At 41.5% G+C, this 18,658-nt stretch overlaps 1 protein-coding gene across 4 annotated transcripts in view; it reads left to right on the top strand.

Annotated features, from left to right (window-relative positions):
* Positions 1-18,658, top strand: part of LOC128733875 (beta-1-syntrophin) — a 423,176-nt gene that overhangs the window by 136,783 nt on the left and 267,735 nt on the right. For all 4 annotated transcript variants that reach the window (XM_053827723.1, XM_053827722.1, XM_053827721.1 and 1 more), the window contains exon 2: positions 12,150-12,625. In XM_053827723.1, coding sequence (XP_053683698.1) covers positions 12,417-12,625 — 209 coding nt within the window. In that variant the 5' untranslated portion in view covers positions 12,150-12,416. The remainder of the gene's footprint in view (positions 1-12,149; positions 12,626-18,658) is intronic.

The raw sequence follows: 18,658 nt of genomic DNA, 5'->3' as shown, positions 1-18,658 counted from the left end.
CCACTCGAAGACTACGAGTTCCAAGTTACCCATTGATCAAGACAACGCACAGTCCTCTGAAGCTGCCAGAAGTAGTCCCGTTACATTCTATGCCCAACTCGAATCAGTCTGCAATAGTCAGTTTCCAGATCGAGACGGTTGCCGATCCTGATCGTGCACTAAATGAACCACTTCGTGACTATTTTCCACTCGAAGATACTGAAGTCGTCGAACCACGCCAAGGCAGTCGCTAGAGCATCAGCTTCAGCAGGAGCCAGAGTTGCAAAACCGTGTTGACGCCAGCTTCGTTTAACGTGGCCACTAGCTCAAAAAAGCCCGGAAAAGTTCGGCTAATCTGGGATGCGGCGGCCAAGGCGGGTAACGTGTCTTTCAACTCGAAGATCTATAAGGGGGCTGATCTTCTCGCTCCGCTTCCAATACGGCGGTAAGTGCCGACGTAATGTTATATCGGTTATAAATACGTTCTCCCGATTGCCAATCGCAGCGCTTCGTGCTCCGTGATAATCCAACAGACATTCCACGAGTTTACGTCATGAGCGTCGCCACCTTCGGGTCGTTCTGTTCTCCAGCGTCAGCACAGCACCCCAAACACCTCAATGCGGCTAAGTTTGCAAGCAAATATGCGACCCTACTAACACAGTGGTCATAAAGTTGTTATAGCTTTTGCAAATTCTGGTTACACTTGTGTCGTTTCTACTAGAAATCCCGAAATTGTGTTTCCTCTAGGAGCCACAACGAACAAACATTATATTGATGGCTACATGAACAGCCGAGACGACCGAGGAGGCGATTCAATTGGTGAACGAAATCAATTCCTGTCCAATAAGTATAAAGTCCTGTATGGAATTGACTAGGTAACAGAAAGGGATTCGAAAAACCTGTGCTAGAACGTAGGGAAATCTGAATCGGTGTTGCGACTGAAGTGGTTCACAGACGAGGATGTATGCCTTCGTATGGGTGACGATCTGTTAAGCATTCTAAAGAATGATCACGTTCTTACTAAGCGAGAGGTTGCTAGGGTAGTCATGACTCTGTTTGACCTAGTCGGTCTTATCGCTTTCTTCATGGTGCACGGAAGAAAAAGTGTTTTTCCAGGAGCTCTGGAAGTCAGACGCAGGGTCAAAGTACTAAGAAATTCCGCACGACATCATTGAATGTTGGCGACTTTGGGCAGATTCTCTTCAGTAATTGGACCAACTCCGCATTCCGAGATGCTATTACCACTATTCTCAATGGCTTCGCTCTGCTACAAATTCACCTGTATTCTTCTTCGGCTTGGAAACCGATCAAGGCCGCCTCGATTGTCGAGTCGAAGACCAAGTTTGCACCGCTGAATTCGCTCTCAATCTCTCGACTTGTGCTGTGCTGGGGCATCCGTTCACAAGTATCACATTTACACGGTCAATGTGCGTTACTGCCCGAGCAGGAGCGAAGAGCAAAATAATATCAAAACTATATCAAACTAAAGTATAATACTATATTTTGTTCTTGGATAAATATGGAGATACATTGATAACACATTTTGTTATTAAGTAGATATTTAAAACACCGAGTACTCTCCGCCAGATCTCGCTCCACCTGGTTTAACCATCTTGCTCGCTGCGCTCCTGGTCGTCTTGTTCCTACCGGATTTGAGGCGAACACCATCTTTGCAGGGTAGTTGTCCGGCACTCTTGCAACATGCCCTGCCCATTGTATCCGTCCAGCTTTAGCTACCTTCTGGATACTGGGTTCGCCATAGAGCTGTGCGAGTTCATGGTTCATCCTCCGCCTCCATACTCCGTTCTCCTGTACGCCGCCGAAGATTGTTCTTAGCACTCGTCGTTCGAAGACTCCGGGCACTCGCAGGTCCTCCTCGAGGATTGTCCATGTTTCATGCCCCTAGAGAACAACCGGTCTAATAAGCGTCTTGTACAGGGTGCACTTTGTACGGGGACTTAGTCTGCTCGACCGCAATTGTTTGTGGAGCCCATAGTAAGCACGACTTCCGCTGATAATACGCCTCCGAATCTCACGGCTGGTATCATTGTCCACCGTTACCAGTGAGCCAAGGTAGACAAATTCATCGACTCCCTCAAACTCATCGCTGTCGATCAATATACTACTGCCCAAGCGGTGTCGTTCGGCCTCGGTTCCGCTGGCCAGCATGTACTTTGTTTTAGACGTATTTACCTTTAACCCAATCTTTTCTGCTTCGCGCTTTAGTCTGGTGTACTGTTCAGCCACCGCCACAGATGTTCTGCCGATAATATCTATGTCATCGGCAAAGCAGACGAATTGACTAGATTTGTTGAATATCGTGCCCCGCGTGTTGATATCCGCTCGGTTCATAACACCTTGTAGCGCTATGTTGAACAGCAGGCATGAGAGACCATCACCTTGACGAAGCCCTCGGTGTGATTCGAATGAACTTGACAATCCACTCGACCTTCGACGAAGCCGGCTTGATAAGTTCCCACAAATCTATTCGCAATTGGTGATAGACGGCGGAAAATGATTTGGAACAGCACTTTGAAAGCGGCATTGAGAACGGTGATCGCTCGATAGTTCTCACAGTCCAACTTGTCGCCCTTTTTGTAGATCGGGCAGATAACCCCATCTTTCCACTCCTCCGGTAGCTATTCCGTATCCCAAATTCTAACAATTAGTCGGTGCAGACAAACGGCCAGCTTCTCTGGTCCCATTTTAATAAGCTCCGCTCCGATGCCATCTTTTCCAACTGACTTGTTGTTCTTTAGCTGCATGATGGCCTCCTTAACTTTGCCTATCGTTGGGGCTGGCACCTCTTCCCCGTTTGCTGCACCGTCGAAATCGCTTTCCCCGCCGCCATGGTTTTCCGCATGGGCGCCATTCAGGTGTTCGTCGAAGTGCTGCTTCCACCTATCCGTCACCTCACGATCGTCCATCAGAATACTGCCAGTCTTATCCCGACACATTTCGGCACGCGGCACAAAGCCTTTGCGGGATCCGTTCAGTTTCTGGTAGAACTTCCGCGTTTCCTGAGAACGATGCAGCCGCTCCAACTCTGCATATTCCTGCTCTTCCAGGTTGCGCTTTTTCTCCCGAAAGTTTTGGTTTCGCTGCATCTTCTTCTGTTTGTGTCTTTCCACGTTCTGACGTGTGGCACTGCGCATATTGGCCGCCCGCGCAGCGTTCTCCTCATCCATCACCCTCCTACATTCATCGTCAAACCAATCGTTCCGCTGATTCCGGGCCACATGCCCGATGGAGCTGTCCGCTACACTGCTGATGGCTGTTTTGATAGTGTTCCAACAGTCCTCGAGAGGGGCTTCGTCCAGCTCGTCCTCTTCCGGCAGTGCAGCTTCGAGTGAATGTGCGTAGTTTGCGGCGACGTCTGGCTGCTTCAGTCGCGCGAGATCTAACCGAGGCTGGCGTCGGTACCGAATGTTGTTCACAACGGAGAGTCTTGGGCGCATCCTAACCATCACTAGGTAGTGGTCCGAGTCAACGTTAGCGCTTCGATAGGATCTGAGTTCGATAATGTCTGAGAAGTGCCGGCTGTCGATCAAAACGTGGTCGATCTGTGATTCTGTCTGATTTGGCGACCTCCAGGTGTACTTGTGATGGATTTTGTGCTGGAAAAGGTACTACGTACGGCCATATTCTTGGAGGCGGCAAAGTCGATAAGTCTTAGGCCCATTTCATTGGTTCGCTAGTGTGCACTGAACCTTCCAATCACCGGTTTGTATTCCTCCTCCTGGCCGACCTGAGCATTGAAATCCCCTATGACGATCTTGATATCATGTTTTGGGCAGCGGTCGTATTCACTCTCCAACTGCGCGTAGATTTCATCCTTGTCGTCATCGGTACTTCTGAGGTGAGGGCTGTGCACGTTGATGATGCTTATGTTGAAGAATCGGCCCTTGATTCTCAACCTGCACATTCGAGGATTGATTGGCCACCACCCAATTACCCGTTTCCGCATCTCGCCCATCGCTATGAAAGCTGTACCCAGCTCGTGTGTGTTGCCGCAGCTCTGGTAGATGGTATGTCCATCTCTGAACGTACGTAACGTTGAGCTCTTCCAGCACACCTCCTGCAGCGCTACTACGTCGAACTTGCGGCTCTTCAATACGTCGGAGAGCACTCGAGTGCTCCCTTGGAAGTTGAGAGATCGGCAGTTCCACGTCCCGAGTTTCCAATCCATAGTCCTTTTTCGTCGCGTGGGTCTATTCCGATTGTTCCAGTAAGAATATATTTGTTCTTCGTTCCATGCTTTAGTATTTTTCGTGGTGACGGCTTGCAAAGCCTGCTACACCAACCCCCTGTTTCGCCGGAGGGCCAACGAAGCTCGAAAGAGCCCTCCTTTCCTGTCAGCATACGACCTTGGCTTCCACCGGGGTTGGTTACCCGATCTCCACCAAAGTTGCTCGTATCCCGGCTGGTACCACGAGGAGGTAGGAATAGGAGTTGCTGAATAAGAGGCTATGAACCACTGTAGGGTCTATTTTATGCCTACACGTGCACAAGGCACCTACGGTACGCATTATTCAGCCGTTTACCAGCCATAAACGCAAGCACGCAATAAAAAATATGCTCTTAGTGCTGTCTCAATAGCGATTAAAGCGAAAAGAAATACAAAAAATGGTATCGAAAACTTCCACCGGTGTGGACCCAAGGACAATTTGGAACTGTTTCGCAGACGAAATCACCATCCCTGAAATAACTCAAGAGCCGCACGAAAATCGGCACACAGAGGCAAGCCAAGGGATTTCTGAACGGACAACACTACCTATTTCCAAGGTACCGGTAACGATTTGAAGGATGAAATGGCACTCTCTGAAAAGTACACGTCTGCAGACACCATCAGCATCATAGTCGGCAAAATTTTGCCGAGATTTGGACAGTCGAGCGTTCGGTAAAAAAGTTTATGATACCAAACGGTAAAGATCCGTAAACGTCGTTATGCACCACCAACATTTTCATCGAACACTCGGCTATCCAAATCTCGTCAAATTTTGCCCACCAGCGGCGGCGCACATGGGAGACGCGTGGGAGAGTCTCGTCCGATCGTTAAAGGTGGCGATTGGAGCCATACTGAATGGTCCACACAAATTGGATGATGACACAATAGAGACTATGCTTCTGAACATGAACATCCAACCACTTCTTGTTGGGTAATTCTTCTGGGACGAAGTCCCTACCGAACGAACAGCTCGACAGTTCGGAGTAGCTGGAAGTAAGCCAGGTACATCATGGACGATTTCTGGAGCAGATAGCTCAAGGAATATCTACCCATAATCACGCGGAGATGGAAATGGTTCCAGCATGGGAAGGACGGGGACGGATCGAATATCTTCTGGTATTCTGCATATGCCAGCAGATCGCTGTATTGGACGTCGATGTAAAAGAAAAACTCGAGTTACGTTGTGCCAGGAGAATTGGACTCTCACCAAGGTTTACAGGTGGAAGTATGTCACGATGGGACCGCTTGGTGCAGTAACGCTTTTAACAGCAGCTCAGCGTTAGCTGTCAGCGAAGTAACATTGAGGTTGTGGAACGTCAGGAACAGTCGGGAAGTCAAAACGGATCAGGGGGAAAAGATAAATAACGGGTGACAACCAAAATTTTAGAATTTTTTTCCCAAGCTGTTAAAAAAAGACAAAAATACATTAAGAAGATCTGATTTACCGAAATTAAAGATACATTATCCATTGTTGAAAAAAAAATTAGTGTACATTTGAAAACGGTCCGTAATCGGCTGTTCGGCGAAGCATCCGTTTGGTGTCCGAACAGGAGCGTTGTACGGCCGTCAAGTCAACTTTACGAATGCATATCTTGATTCTAACAATCAACTATTTGCAATTCGCATCTCTCCAGTAATTTTTGTACACCAAGAAACTCAAAATACCGAAGAAATCTTCGATCGGGCGCACTGAGACAGATTTTTCGGGTCATGGTTTTTTTGGTAAAAATGGGTATTCGGGAACGATTGTGTTTTTTTTGGCGTAATGCGATGTTGCTCTATCCGGCCAAAACACGTATTGTCCATCTGCATGATGTTTTTGTAGAAACGGGATCAAAATTTTCTTCAAACATTCGTCTGGCACAACTTTATTGATAGCCATGGTCTTCCACTACCTTGCTTGCGAATAGTTGTTGGGTATCTTAGGATATGGTAAATAGTCAAAGCAGCAACATATTCGCTTTTTAAAAGTTGTACCGTAAACTTTTTGCCGAGATTTCTGTGACAATTCGTAGAAGTGAACAGCGCGCTCCCGAAATGTTTCTTGTTTCGACGTCATTTTAAGCAAAAAAGGCAAGCATAAACAAAACAAAAAATATTGACAAAAGGAGGAGAGAGAGAAAGCTAACACATACTACTTCTCCTTTCTCTCAGAGCTCGTTTGTTGTTGAGTATAGGGGCCTCAACAAAATTCCAAAATTTTACTTGTCACCCGTTAGTGTGATAAAAGCATTGACTGACAGTGCAAAATTCAACAAAAGTGCAAAATCGATGAAATTGTGTTGGATTTAATACAAGCGTTAAAATCTATAGTACCGATAAGAGACAGACAAAGTGCTGCAGAAACAGGTCAAACTACTTTCAGAAACAGTACCCAAAACTGCAAACCTAAATTGTATTAATTTCACATTAATTTTCTTCAAAATGAACACAATTTCAGATTGAAGAATGACCAAAGTAATAGGCAGAGAGAAAGAGAAAAGAAGAAAGAGGAGAACGTGAGGGAAACATAGTAAAACAAAGAGGGAGACCTATAAGAATTTCGTGTTTTATTTGGTAGTGTGTCACTCCAGTAACTGGGTACAGTTGCATGGTCAGCTGCTAATGTTCACCACATTTATGACATAAATTTTAATAAACGAATAGTGAACATATCTTTTCTGAGCCTTTATTTGTAGTTTTCGGGCCGATAACTAATGTTCGATAAAACGAAACAAGCGGGGGATGCTGTATTTATCTCTCTTCAAAGTAGCCTTCTTAAAAGTTTCAAGCTTCTTTGCCGGTAGGTTAGCGCCACTGTGATCATTATTGTGGTCTATTGTAGCCTATTGATTCGTTCTCGACAATAGTGAATTAAATCATTTATTCATTCTGAACTGCTGGCAACGGCAAACGAAATTACAATAAACGTAAACATTGCTTTGAAGTTTTAATTAAGTTCCTTCGGCCAGGTTTTGGTTAATTTTAAAAAGTAGGCAGTTTAAAAAACTAAACTTTGAGATCTAAAATATCAGTCAAGAGTAAGACAATTGATTGACAGGTTAGTTGAGCAATCATCCAGCACTGCCATTCGTGAATGAATTGTTTTGAAGGGTTGAAAACTGAGAAAGACAAACACTATCTTCAGGTTTAGTTGAAAATTTTCGGTGAAATAATGAAACTGATGAATACCATGCTGTATCAAAATCCGGACGGTACCAATATCCGGACACCTTCACTAATTTATCCTTATTAAGTAATAATAAATGCAATTTATGAGTTGTAGCTATGTGGTTTACTTTGCAAATATATCTAAGATCGTTTAAACATAATCGATGGTTAAGTAGGCTACGCGAAATAACTTAAATAAATCCAAACGTAACGTTGGTGTCAAACAGTGTTTTTTTTCTGCGAGTTTTTTAGATTACTAAAAAGTAGTGCTTTCGCGATTTAAGGTTTTGGGAATTTATTATTCAAAGAAACCATTTTTTTAACTTAGCATCGACAAAGAAGGCAAATTTTAATCAAATGAGACGGTGTCATTCATTAATGTGTTGAAATAAGGTGTATTTTTGTAAATAATTACGCTGTCCGGATTCAAAACCATGTTTTTAGATCCGGACATGTTTGACTATTGATGGTGGCTGCCTAATGTTTTTCCTAGAAAATGCGAAAGGACGCGTTGAACCAGGCAGAAGTTTGGTACAAGAAGGAGCCTCGATCCATGGAACCGGTAAAATATTTGGCAATCCAAAATACTTTAAGGCATTTAATGTAGAATTACTTGATCACTTTCATTCTCTGGTTAGGTAAGTGAGTCAGTGTCGCACTTGACTAGAATCGTACCGTTAATAACACAAAAGTGCAATTAAAAGTAAAAAAATGTGCAGAGAGATGATTATTTAATACTACATGTAACAAGTGATAAGTTGTTTACTTATAGGCAAACATTTCTTAGACAAAATATCAAAAAGTTTTACCTGTCCGGTAAACGATTCAAAAGTGATTCACTGAGCTTTGAGGTGTCCGGATTTATAAACACGACAAGCCTGTTTATTTTTCTTATTTTAATATATTTTATTGAGTTTTTATTGTAAAATTGATGTGTTATTGCAAATTTAAACTTTATATTTGATTATAGCACAAAGTAATTACTAGAATGTTGCGTAATTATTGTTTACGGAGTATATTAAAAATATGACATGCTTAAGTGTCCGCATATTGATGCACTATGGTATATAGCGTAACGCTTCAGCCTACTACTCTTCAGCTATCGTCTGACGCCTGTAAATATTTATTGCCATTAAATTGTGCTATTTAGGTATTTGTCAACAATCAAATTCGCGAATTACATTTTTTTTAGACGGTACAAAAACACGCATTACAAAACATTCTTACATTCTTCTAGTATCTACGCCACATTCATATCAATTATTCAGCTTTCACCAGTGGGCTGGTTTTCGTTCCGTCCAACTGGCTTGTTGTTATTACTCTGACGAAGCTTCAGGATTAGACCGTTGTATGCAGCATTGAATGTACCGCACATTCTCTCTGTAGATTTACGGTTTTGCTATCACCTAGGATTTTGATGTGGAACATTTCCGCTGTTGTTCTGGTCTCCTGGTTCTCTATCCGTTCTAAAAGCCGAGTTTTGGCGAGTTTCGCCTCGCCCTTTTTAGCATCATTTTTGTGTTCTGCTACCCTGGTTTCTAGTTTCCTTCCCGTTTGTCCGATGTAGACTTTTCCATCGTCCGTTCCACATGGTATCGAGTATACAACATTTATCTGCTTTCCTGGTGGAACAGAATCTTTAAGTTTACTAAACAACCGATTCCGAAACGTTAATTCCGTATTGTGTTTGTGCAAGATCTTCTTTAATTTTTCACTTAGTCCAGGGATGTACAGGGTGAAGACGTATCTTACCTCACTAGTGGTTTGTTTAGTCGCTTGCAGAGAGTTATAGAGTTTGTGTACTCGATCTGCTAATATTTTACGGACAAACCATGTGGGGTAATGGTTGATGCGCAAGATGTTTTTTGTCATTTTAATCGCAGCAGGGCGATTTTGGCAATCGGATAGCTTTAAAGCTCTGTCGAATATTGCTATAGCCATGTTACATTTGTGTGCATACGGGCTTTGGGAAGCAAAATCGAGGTACCTTCCATCTTCCTGTTCCGGTGCCCACGTTTTCTCTATTCGTTCATTATTTCTTTTCAGCAGCATGTCGAGAAATTTGAGGCTTCAACTTTGTTCAATCTCTATTGTGAATTGCAATCTGTTGTGGAATCTGTTGAATATGTTTAAAATTTCGTTCACATGTTCATTGGATGCTACACAGAAACAGTCATCGACGTATCTGCGGTACATACTCAGTGAGATATTTTTACTCTCCAGTTCGGTTACGCAATGCTGCTCTTACTTCTCCATCATTACGTTCGCAATCACCGGCGAGAGAGGCGATCCCATCGGCAAACCGAAGCATTGAGAGAACGTTGATCGCAAAGAAGGCGGAATCCAGTACAAAGACAAACACTGTCAGCAGTTCAGTAGTTATGTCTATGGACTGTTAGATAAAAGAATACTACCGGGGGTAAAACTGTATGCGTCGAATGCGTTTTATATTTGCCATCATGCAGGGCTGTCAATTTTTTCAAGCACTCGTTGTGGCTGTTAATAACTTAAGGGGAAATGTGCAATCATTAACTTTGTAATCACTGCACGTTTCTTGCCAATCTGAACATAGAGTATTCATTTTATGATTGTTTCAAACCAAAAAAAAACTATTTTGAAATTTACAGAATCAATAATGGCTTATTTCTCCTTACGCTGCCGGTCGATTGCTGATGTGTGATTGTTGGATTAATGTTGCCAAATGCTTGTAAAATTGTTGTTAAATATATCGGGATCGGTATTTACTACACAAAAAATGTGATGTTATATGATGACCTTTTTTCTATTTTTGTGGATCGCGTCTAGTCACTGTAGAATGAAATCTGAACAGGTTTGGAACATTATCAAGATATATCTTCAGGTTTAGTTGAAAAATTTTCGGTGAAATAATGAAACTGATGAATATATCGCGTAACGTTTCAGCCTACTATTCTTCAGCTATCGTCTGACGCATTCTTCTAGTATTTACGCCACATTCATATCAGTTATTCAGCCTTCATCAGTGGGCTGGTTTTCCTTCCGTCCAACTGGCTTGTTGTAACAACAACTGGCAGAGTAACAACAACAAGCAAGTTGGACGGAAGGAAAACCAGCCCACTGATGAAGGCTGAATAACTGATATGAATGTGGCGTAAATACTAGAAGAATGCGTCAGACGATAGCTGAAGAATAGTAGGCTGAAACGTGACGCGATATATTCATCAGTTTCATTATTTCACCGAAAATTTTTCAACTAAACCTGAAGATAGTGATTTTGCGGTGACTTAAAATCAAAGAATTATCAAGATATATCGGAATTTCTTACAATTTCTTACAAACCGTTTGGTTCTGCCATTTTGATGAGCTGATTTCTTACGATTAGTATCAGAGGCGTTTTAGTTAACTTACGAAATCTTAATCGAAAATGAAGCGGTATCAAGATTAATCTACTTGTTCCTAAAATAAAGAAATTGAAAATCGGGATCAAGCTAGCAGCTAATCTACCATGTTTCATTATCCAAATTACAATCACAAATCACGAAAGACATTTTCAAATATTTTTCATTATCTCAGCATGAAAGCATGATTGATAACAATCTTCAACGTAGCACCTCTTCCTAAGCGTATAGCCTTTATATAACCGTGAAAGCTCATCAATAATCCAGTCAGTCAGCTCATTAGGTTACGCGATAAATATGTGGACGGCTATGTCATCCCAAATCACCGACGGGCCCATCTGACAGTGGCATGGCAGGCAAGCAGCTGACAGGCGCAGTTCAATCTTCCTCACATGAAAAAGATTCTTTGCTTCCAAATTTACAATTTTGGTTGATTCCAAAATAGCTAATCCTCTATGTATTTATTTTTTGAACATTTTAAGCGGTATTTCAAAAAATACCAACCATTAATCTCGAAAGTGTCATATCTAATTTGTGAACGACGCTGATCTACCCAGACTCATACAGTTAGGGCTAAAGTGGTGAAATGGTTAGGGGTTGGTAATCCAGACTTCAACAAATTTTCGAGACTATCTTTCGGAGTACCAGATTCCATTCACATCACATTCGATTTCATGCAGCTTTTCAAGCTGCGTCGCGTCGTTCTTCCTTTTGTAAGTGTGAAAAGATTGAGTGACGGTCCTGATTTGCGCCGCTTGGTAAATAAAATAATATGTAGATGGCACTCTTCGGCAACCAAGTTTCTTCCTCAAAGTTCCTTCCATTGACTGCTTTCCTCGGTTCGCTTCGCAGAGTTTGTATGTTATGCTAATCTGCATGCGGGAGGATGGCCAAACAAGTCTGCGAGTGTTTCGAATTACTTACGGTTGTTTTCGCGATTTTATTTTCCTACACGTGTCAATCACCCACGCATAATTTTACCGAAGTACGCGGATTGAGTTTATGGAGGACTTTGCTCACGATAACGTTTGAGATTTCGCCTGTGAGTGATACATACATACTTGCAAATAAATTCGTGATGACGCACGTTTCCTGGCAGGTTTTGAAAAACTTTACAGACACACTTGAAACAAACAAAACGTGGGTGTATATAATCATAGTAATTTTTATTAATATACTTTTAATGTGACTCAACTAATTAAGTTATTAATTCAGCTTGCTCTTAAAAGTTAATTCGCTTTGACAAACCATTATCATGCCATCTATTTTTCAGAGAAAAAAAACCTGCACTCACACTTGAGAGTGCACTCACCGTACTCGCCGCGCAGTGTAATTTTAATTAAAATTTTAATATTGCCTGATGCTAGGAATACATTATCATTTCTAATTATGTTTTCCCATAATTTTACTTGCAGCTTTTTTCTTCTCTCCGTCGCCACTCCAGCAGCAGCAGCCGGTTTCAAGCATGTAACATCGAAAGTTTGCATGCCGGCAGCCGCATAAGTGAAATTACGTTACATCCGTCGAGTGGAGCACAGCGGAGTTAATAATAATAGTTAGCAAGGTGCGTGAGGCAGGTAAATCCTGCGAGTGAAAGGAAAGTTTTCCGGAAATTCCCCGGTGTGCCGGCAAGATTAGAGATAGTGCCGGTGCAGGTGCCGTCAGCTAGTGCCTGGGTTGAAATGGTGGAATCGGGCAGTATCAGCCGGACCAGCCCGGCGACGGCGACGTCGATAGTGGCGGCTGGCGTCCGCAGCGGAATCCTCGAAACACGCGTCCGCGGTGCTTGGTATCGCGTTTCGGTTACACTGGAAACGGACTACATCTCGGTCAGTTTGGATGAAACTTGCGAACCGGTGGATCACAGCACCACGCTCAATGGAACGCTAGGGTAAGTTTTGGGGAATTCAACCCTCCTGGATTGCTTATTAATTGTATTGGATTTTCGTCACGTCAACTTAAAGTCCCAAACAATTCTTCCATTGTACACTATAAACACTTCAATTTACCAACAATAATGGATCGAACAATCAATATTATTCATACCCATCCGTGCAATCAGTCCGGATTCGGTACGTGACTACAATCAATGGGGTTCGAAAAGAGCACACCCTTTCCCAGTGGGGCAGTGGACGTGCGTCAATACTCGGAGCAAAAGCAAAATTTTCCCCCTCAAAAAATAAAGCTCAAAATGGGCAACAAATAAGTGGAAAATGATTAAACACTTCTAATGATTTCTGATTTGTATAGGCAATTAAATTTAATGATGTTCAATTTGCCCGCTATTTATTGATCATATTTATAGCCACTTTCGTTTCACTTTTTGCTAGCATTTTCGCCGGCTCTCACATACTGAAACGGAACAATGGCACAATCATAATGCATGGTAAATCGATTCCACCTTTCTCTGGCACACTTCTGCCTGCCCCTCTCTGCGCTCTGGCTGGTGGTCCGGTGTCTGAGCGACCACCAGTCGCACGCGCACCAGCCCAGCACCAGCATCAGCATCAACCTCAGTCGCTTTTCTCCGGTTTTCCCGTTCAGCAGAAGGGATGTGGGCGATTGCGGAATTTCGGAACCGATCCACAGGCTGCCGGGGCAATACATCATAAATGATGAAAGGTTATTATGTTTAGGGGTTACGAGTCTATTTTCTGCCAAAGCTGTCTAACCGCGCAACAATGTGCCGGCGACCGGAGTCGTCGTCGGCGTCGTCGGCATCGGTGACGGCACAAACCGGTAGCCCGGTGCTTAACAACGCAACGGGAGGAAATAGGATAGCTTCTTTGGTATTTTGGGATAAATTGAACTCTCAATGGAAGTCGGTTTGTCGGCACTGCACGATTCAAGCCGGTCCGATGGAGAAACAATGCGTTTTATGGGGTTAAAGTTTTCAGTTCGAATGCAGCTGGTTACATTCACAATTTCTCACGTTTTAGTCGAATGTGTTAGAGTTGATTTATGATGGATGTTACTTCTAAGTGAAAATTTTGAACGCTAAGATTTATCATCAAGATTAAGTAGCAATATGCCGTTCGCTTACTAATCATGGTTGTGGTCCTTGTGGTCCTGTATTTAATGGTGTTTCCATTAGACGCATCTCATAATCTGATTGGGAGGATATTATATTCTTGGACTGAAAAAGATCTTTTCGTAAAATATATAAATTTTTCAAAATCTGTCAAATCTAAGAAAGGATGCACAGTCGGAACTAAAATCGGAACTCGGTCGGAGGTCGGAACTAAAATTGCATAAAATTTTGAAAGTTTATTTATTTCAGAGAGTATTTATTTCAGAGGCTTTGCTCAATAAAATATGAAAATTTTCCAAAAAATGTCCAGTAACAATCACGAGAATACGAATTAAAATCTGGTTAAACTTGATATATACACTGGTATATCTGGAACGTTTTGTGGTCCCCCTATTTGTCTATTGGACTAAGAAAGAATCTGGTAAGGTAATGTATAATGTAATATATAATGGTAAAGGCATAATGTGCCCCCCGTAAGAATAAATGGATATATTTCAAACGGGCTTCCCAAGATTAACGTTAGAACTACGAATATATGTTAATTTTTGAGCTTAAAATCAATTGCAACTGTTTATTTCCTTTAATATTGTAGAATAGCAATGCTAGGAATTATTTAACCTTCCTAGTGCATTGGGGTCGTTTTCGACCTATCGGCATACTTACAAAGCTTGATACTCAGTAACGGTACGAGCTAGAGACTTGAAATTTTCTGACTTTTCCTAACTTTGGAAAATTAGCATTGTGGGGGAGTTTCAGGTTTCAGCGACATCTAGGAGAGCCACAGCAAAAAAAGTTACATATTATGCATTAAGGGTCGAAAATGACCCAAGTTTTGAAATTGCTCTCATTCATCCATTTTCAATCCGAATTTCGTTTTCTTTACCTCGTTTGAAAGATATGGCCAAAAACTAGCACCCAAGGTATGTTGGGGAATATTTGTTGACTGATGGCCACTTCTGCGTCGGTTCCGGATCACCCACTACCAGGTCCCGGGGAACATTTTTATATTTTGAGATAATTCATTTTGCGGCACATCAAATCACATTGGCTTGATAAAATAAGACTAGTGGAAGTACAATGGGGACATTTTGGACCCGAATGGCCACTTCCCCATCGGTTACCGAACATCCGGTACCTGGTTTTTGACGCCATTTTTGAATTTTAGGATGATTTCTATTGCGGCACGTCAAATTTCATCTCATTGATAACATAAGACTATTGAAAGTATAATAAACACATGTTGAAGACAAATGGCCACATCAGCATCGGTCCTGGAACATCCGGTACCCGGTTTTTGGGGACATTTTTGTATTTTAGGATAACTCATAATGCGACATATCAAATCACATCGGCTTGATAAAATAAGACTGATGGAAGTAAAACAATGTCATTTAGAAGCCAAATGGCCACTTTACCATCGGTACTGGGTCATCCGGTACCAGTTACGGGGGACATTTTTGGCTTTTGAGATAATTCACCATGCGGCACCTCAAATCACATCCCGTTGATAAAATAACAACAATGGAAGTGTAATGGGGCGTCAGTCGCATATAATCCGGTACCCGGTATTTATAATGAACCGTAAAACGGGGTAACTCGGGACAGATAAATTACCCTGTAATTCAAAAATGTCCCCAAAACCCGGATACCGGATAGTCCGGAACCGATGGTGAAATGGTAATTTTGGCTCCAAAATTTTTCCAACATACTTCCATTAGTGTTATTTCATCAAGCCAATGTGATTTGATGTGGCGCATGATGAATTATCCTATCCAAAAATGTTCTCAAACCGTGCACCCGATGTTCCGGAACCGATGATGAAATGGCCATTTGTCTTCAAATGGTCCCCATAGCTCTTGTAACTGTTTTATTTGATCAAGGCGTTGTGATTTGATGTGCCGCAAGATGAATTATTTCATAATCCAAAAATATCCCGCGGAACCAGGTACCGGATGTTGCGGAACCGATGGTAAAATGGCCATTTGGCTTCTAAATGACCTTATTTTATTTTCATCAGTCTTATTTAATCAAGCCGATGTTATTTGATGTGTCGCAAGATGGGTTATCCTAAAATACAAAAATGGCGCCAAAACCCGGGTACCGGATGTTCCGGGACCAATGCTGATGTAGCCATTTGCCTTCAAAATGTCTTTATTATACTTTCAATAGTCTTACGTTATCAAGCTGATGTAATTTGACGTGCCGCAAGATAAATCATCCTAAAATTCAAAAATGGACTCAAAAACCAGGTACCGGATGTTCCGTAACCGATGGGGAAGTGGCCATTCGGGTCCAAAATGTCCCCATTGTACTTCCACTAGTCTTATTTTATCAAGCCAATGTGATTTGATGTGCCGCAAAATGAATTATCTCAAAATATAAAAATGTTCCCCGGGACCTGGTAGTGGGTGTTCCGGAACCGACGCAGAAGTGGCCATCAGTCAACAAATATTCCCCAACATACCTTGGGTGCTAGTTTTTGGCCATAGCTTTCAAACGAGGTAAAGAAAACGAAATTCGGATTGAAAATGGATGAATGAGAGCAATTTCAAAACTTGGGTCGTTTTCGACCCTTAATGCATAATATGTAACTTTTTTCTAATGCATTAGGAAGGTTAAAAACGGCGTCTAAAATTTGGGTTTCTTCTATGCGGGCAATATGCCCCAGCTGCAGTATATTGAGCTCCACGTGGTGTTTTGAGTATTTGTGCAATTGATATGCCTACTCTATTTTGTGGAAAGTTAAACTTTCTTGGACATTGTCAAAACATTGTATTTTCATATAAATTAAACCTCATGTCGGTCTCCTGGGATAGCTTTTCTTTTCTGCATGGGGCATATTATACTGCAAGTAGCATATTGCACCGCTTTGTTAAGTACTCTGCAATATTCCTGGCATTTTTATTCTACAATACTAACTGAGCCTAATAGTGGCAATAGATTTTCACTTATATCTATTTATCTGTATTTAAAGCCTCATCTGCAATGGGGCATATTGCACCGTCGCAAGTGGGACATATTGGCCGCACACGACCTGGCGGAAAAAATAATTAACCCTCCGTTACTCGCACTGTTCTGTTTTGTACAACGCCCAGTGATGCCAGGTTTTGCTGAAGAAAAATCCGTAGTTTTACTATTTGTTTTCATCTCTTCTGTGATGTGAAGCGTTATAATTATGCGTTAAACTAAGGCATAGGCAAAATTTAATCAAATTTTTCGTTTAAATGAAAGTTTAATGAAATTTGTGCTTCATTTCAAGGTTAGTTTGATTGAGTTTGACTATTTTCGCTTAAAAGTGTAAACAAATTACACGGATAAACCAAGCTTAATTCCACCTAGATATATCTTGCACAACATGTGAAAATGTTTTATCGTACAGGTATTCTTGATGGATATTTTAGAGTCAGTATGTCATGAACGCATTTTAATTGAACCTATTTGAAGGAAACTAATACTTTCTTGAATCAAATCAGTTTATGACACATTTCAAATTTTCCCTTATTCAAGGACGCATACTCTCGACTTTCGTCATTCGCCCTTTGTCTATGTTTTCCATATTTTATTTTCATTTGTGTTGTTTAGTTTTGACGTAGGACTACCTCTTTCAGGAAGGTAGCTGGTAGGTATAGGGTGTCATTCCAAAAAATCTTTCTCGAAAAGTGGTCAGGTTTTGAACGCTAATAGCTTAGTGGTTTCCCGAACGATTTTCAATATTCTTACACCAATCGATTGTAAAATCTTCTAAGAATTGGCCCAAATGAAGAAAAGTATGGATTCTTGATGTTGAACTATTGAAAAATTGAAAATAATGAACCTTTGTTTTACCAGACCTCTCGCTTCGTGATTGGTTGGAAGATTCTTTACGATTATCTAAACCTATACCAATTTAAGATCTGTGCTTGGGAAGTAAGCCAAAACAAGTGATCAAGTTTCCTCATTTGAACAAGATTTCTTAACACCGCGATTAAACCTAGACCATTTTGATGTTCTTGCTTGGGAAGTACGTCAGAAAGAGTGACAAAGCCCCCTCGTGCCAACAGATTTCTTACGAATGCGATAAAACCTACTCCAATTTGATGTCTGTGTTAGGGAAGTATGCCAGATAAAAAGACACAAGTTTGTAGTCCGAACAGCCGAAATTCTTTACTGCGAGACGATTAAACCTAGGCGAATTTGATATCTGTAAGGTAGCAGTAAAGCAATAGTTTGTGTTCTTGATTTTGTTAAATTGTTTCCAAATGCACATAGAAATAACTCTGAAATCTTTTGAGGATTGAACATATGCAATGTTACTACTTTGATAAATGTTACATACAACGCATGTAGCATGTATATATGTTGCATATAGCATGTATACATGAAGAATCGAATGATTCGAAAGAGACTTACGTAGTACTGCGTCACCTATATATGCGGTCGTGTTTTGTACACAACCCCTCTGATTTTTATCTTCTGTCTTTAATTTTTCGTCATCGTATTGTTATTGTGTACTTCGTAGCCTTTTGCTGTCGGTTTCATGTCAATTTTTGCTTAATTATTAAATTTGATTATAGTATTAGTGACCTTAATAGCTTAGGTCTTTCGCGACTTCTGCAGGGTTGGGATTTGAACCCGCGTCCACCACACCGAGATTGACCGTTCGTTGTTTAGTTTTGTTATCTTTCAACGTTTGTTGGTCGGATTGCTAGCATTTTTGCATCGTCTTTTTGTCTCTTTTCAGCAATTTGTTGCCATTTTTTGTCGTGTTTAGTAGCATTTTCTGTTTGATGGCGATGGCATTTGTAGTCTTCTTTGACATTTCTAGTTGCGGTTTTGCTGTTTTTTTATTGTTTCTTCATTGCGTTTTCTGCATCCGTCTCTTCGTCGTTTTGTATTGTTCTTTTTTCTTGGTAT

Source organism: Sabethes cyaneus, chromosome 2, assembly GCF_943734655.1.
Source record: "Sabethes cyaneus chromosome 2, idSabCyanKW18_F2, whole genome shotgun sequence".
In the NCBI taxonomy this organism is placed as follows: domain Eukaryota; kingdom Metazoa; phylum Arthropoda; class Insecta; order Diptera; family Culicidae; genus Sabethes; species Sabethes cyaneus.
This window is presented reverse-complemented; position numbering and strand designations above follow the sequence as displayed.